Source organism: Myotis davidii, unplaced genomic scaffold, assembly GCF_000327345.1.
Source record: "Myotis davidii unplaced genomic scaffold, ASM32734v1 scaffold37, whole genome shotgun sequence".
Classification (NCBI taxonomy): Eukaryota; Metazoa; Chordata; class Mammalia; order Chiroptera; family Vespertilionidae; genus Myotis; species Myotis davidii.
This window is the reverse complement of record NW_006289395.1, coordinates 4,060,113-4,064,053: the sequence shown is the minus strand read 5'-3', so window position 1 is coordinate 4,064,053 and position 3,941 is coordinate 4,060,113. Positions and strand designations below refer to the sequence as shown.

Here is a 3,941-nt window from a genome sequence, read left to right as displayed (position 1 = left end):
GATTGTGCATTTCCGAGGACGCTGGTGCATGAACTGGGATGACTAACCTGGGAAACGACACTGAGGGGAGTTACTACTAAAGGCGGGTTTGGATTAGTGGATGTCCACATACCTTCTCAACATTCAGATCCTATGCCTAATTTGTCTCTTCTTGCCTCAACACTTTTCAGCTCTGCAAAATAATGATAGACTTTTCTTTCTTTTACTAATCTCTTATTTTCTCTAATTTATGTATTTTTATAATTTGGGTGATAGTCTGCACAACTATCATTATTTTTAAATGTAGAAAGAATTCACAGTGCAATACTCACATCAAAAATTTTCTTAACCACTTCTGTCTGGATTTTATCAAAAAGAACAAAGTCCTTTTCCTCCACCATCTTATCCCGGTAAACACGATTTGATTCGTGCAGATAGAGCTTTACCAGGTCCCGTGCGGATTTTACACACTCCACCGAGGAGAAGAGAATGCCCTTTAAGGAGAACAGACAAAAATATGGCATGAATAACAACTTACAATGACAACAGTGACTACTTATTGAAGCCAGTTCTGTGATAGGTACTGGAGTCGATGTTTTGCCAGACACAGCTCATTTAACCATCATGATGATCCCACAAAGTCATTTTTATTATATCCATTTCGTATAATTTGGAAATTGCAGTTCAGAGATAGGAAGTATGTCCAATGCCACATGATAAGTGGCCTTAGTTCAAAACCAAGAGGTTTTGAAATCAGGTTCGCCTGGCCATGGAGCCTGGAATTTTAGACACTGCATTCCAAATCCCTACGCTGCGGGAAGGGGGCTCTGCTCTGTTTCAATTCCTTCAGCGCCGTTTTGAAAGCTACTCTGAGTGACAATTGCTCATGTGGAATCAGAACAGTGACGAAGGACTAGGATGAGTATAGTTAACTTCTGCAGTCACCAACACATTTGTTTATCTTGAGTAGGTTCTCCTTCCCATCTAACATAATAACACAGGAATTGTTTAAAATATTTATTATTTTATCTCAAATTTCTGGCACATCTCTGCTATGATTAGCCAATGTCTCAGCTTTCTTTTTCATTGAAAAATAAAGACCACCTAGAATAGAGCCCCTCAACAACTTCAGTAAGTCCTATAACTTCAAACTCATTTGCTCCTGTGTCCGCCTTCATTGCTTTCTTTCTGTGTCAGAGAAAGAGGGGCCGTTTAATGGCTCCTCAGTACCGGAGGAATAATGCTCAGATTCCACAGCATGGCACAAGGGTCTGCTTCTAATATGACTACCAGTCTGATTACTCATGATCCCTCTTATCATCACATCCCATCAAATCCAGTTTCCGTTTTCACAAAACTCAAATTATTTTCTGACCCTGACTGAATACTTTCTGTGCCTTCATGCCTTTGTTCGCTCTGCTCATATTTCAAGATCGAGATCAGTTGATAAACTTTGTTGAGTCTTTCATGGTCTCTTCTTTCCTGTCCAACACCATTCCCTCTGATGTGCTCCCATATGACCCTTTAAATATTTATAAGAGAATTATTAGTTTCTAAAATTATTTTTCTTTGTACTGGTTTGCTTCTTCCAGGTCATGGTGAGTGTCTTAAAGGCAGGGAAATTGAGAGATTTATTTTCAGATGTGGTTTGTTTTAATCACTGTATTATTAACACCTCGCCTGGTGCCTGACATATGATTCTCAGGGAATGCTTGTTGAAAGAATGAATGAACTGATATTGAATCCTTCAATTACTATAAGGTCGCAAGAACCTCCATTAATATTTCTGCTTTTGGTAATGGCAGAATAGCTGATCACAGACCAACCTACTGAGACCAACTGCAAAAGATGGGAAAATTGTTTTTAAAGCTTTATCTTTTTAGAAGCATTGGAGAGTAATCAAGTCAGCCAGGACTTGCGGGGCTCAACTACTGGAGAGAAGAGAAGGATGTGAGATTAACCCCATGTTTGGCACCATTTATCTTCTTCAGACATTTGCCAATTCACAAACAGTGCCTTATAGGATCAGAAACTGAAAAGACAGTGACAAGTGAGAGGTTGAGATGCTGAGCCTAAACCCCAATGGGCCCTGTCAGGTGGTTATATGTTAGAAGTGTGAGTGAACAAAGCACTCGGTCCTCACAGAAACTAAAGCCCAATTTCAGTCTCCTCAGTCCCTGGCAACTGCGGGCCAGAAGCAGAAGTATGTAATTTCTGAAGGAAAACATCATCATCTAAACCAGTGGTTCCCAACCTGTGGTTCGTGACCCATTTGGCAATCGAACGACCCTTTCACAGGGGTCGCCTAAGACCCTCCTGCATATCAGATATTTACATTATGATTCATAACAGTAGCAACATTACAGTTATGAAGTAGCAATGAAAATAATTTTATGGTTGGGTCACAACATGAGGAACTGTATTTAAAGGGCCAGAAGGTTGAGAACCACTGATCTAAATACTCAAATTACCCGCACATTTTAAAATTCATAATGCCTGGCAATCAAACAAACAAACTGGGAATACCAGGAGATATGACCAAAACCAAGAAAAAAACTGACCCACAAAAGATCTAGGCATTGGAATTAACAGACACAATCTTTAACAAAACTATAATTAATATGACTAAGAAATTAGATGACCAGGTAAAGAATTTCAGCAGAGTACTGAAACCTTTAAAAATAAACCAAATGGAAATTATCAAATTAAAAATGACCCCCAAGTTATAGTTATTGAGATTAAGAATTTATCAAATGGGATTAATAAAGAATGACACACATGAAAAAAGAATTAGTGAGTAGAAAAGGGACCAGCACAAAATAATCCAACTGAATAACAAACAGAAAAAAGAAATTAACAAGAAAAAACAGAAGTGCCCTGGCCAGTGTGGCTCAATTGGTTGTAGTGTCATCCTGTACACCGGAAGGTGGCAGGTTGTATTCCCAGGTGGGGCACATGCCCAGGATTCGGGCTTGTTTGGGGGCGTGTAGGGGAGCAGCCAATCTATGTATCTCTCGCACATGGATGTTTCTCTTTCTCTCTATCTCTTCCTCTCTCTAAAATAATATTAAAAAAAGTGAAATAAGCCAGTCAATGAAGGAAAAATACCACATGATCTCACTCATTCATGGATAATAGAGACCATTATAAACTTTTGAACAATAATAGATACAGAGGCAGAGCTGCCTCAAACAGATTGTCAAACTGCAGCGGGAAGGCCGGGGAGGGTTGGGGAGCAGGAGGTAGGGGGGTAAGAGATCAACCAAAGGACTTGTTTGCATGCATATAAGCATAACCAATGAACATAAGACACTGGGGGATAGGTGAGGCTAGGGGACTGTCTAGGGCGGGGGGAAAAAATGGACACATATGTAATACCCTTTGTAATACTTAAAGCAATAATAATAAAAAAAAGAAACCAATTCTGGAAAAAGAAAAGAAAAAAGCATAAGAAACACATGAAACACAGTGGAAAGGTCATATACATGTATGGGAATACCAGATATAGAACAGAAAGAAGCAGAAGCAATATGTAAAGAGATGTTAGCTCTAACTTCTCTAAAACTGAAAAAAGGGCACCAAACCTGGTTTTAAAAATGCTGCAAACACTAAGCAGGATAAATATAAAAATACCACCCAGACATATTAAGCATAATTGTGATTTTCTTGAAAATCAAAGACAAAGAGAAAATTTTAAAAACAGACAAGTGAGAAAAAATACAGATACTCTCAAAGGAACAGTAAGGCTTGGAGATAATTTCTCGATGGAAAGCAGAAAACAACGAAATGCCACCTTCAAAGTGCTGGGGGAAAATAGCTGCCAACCTAGATTCTAAATCACTGTCCAAAATTCTTTAAAAATATGAAATAAATGCATTTAAACTCTAATAAAAACTGAGAGGTTCTTTGCTAGCAGATATAAACTAAAGCAAACACTAAAGAAGTTATTCAGGCAGAGCAAA

General features: G+C 38.6%; 1 protein-coding gene across 1 annotated transcript in view; it reads right to left on the bottom strand.

Annotated features, from left to right (window-relative positions):
• Positions 1 to 293: 293 nt before the first annotated feature.
• Positions 294 to 3,941, bottom strand: part of LOC102760149 (dynein heavy chain 9, axonemal) — a 194,745-nt gene continuing 191,097 nt past the window's right edge. The window contains exon 42 of the mRNA XM_015562544.1: positions 294 to 473. Coding sequence (XP_015418030.1) covers positions 294 to 473 — 180 coding nt within the window. The remainder of the gene's footprint in view (positions 474 to 3,941) is intronic.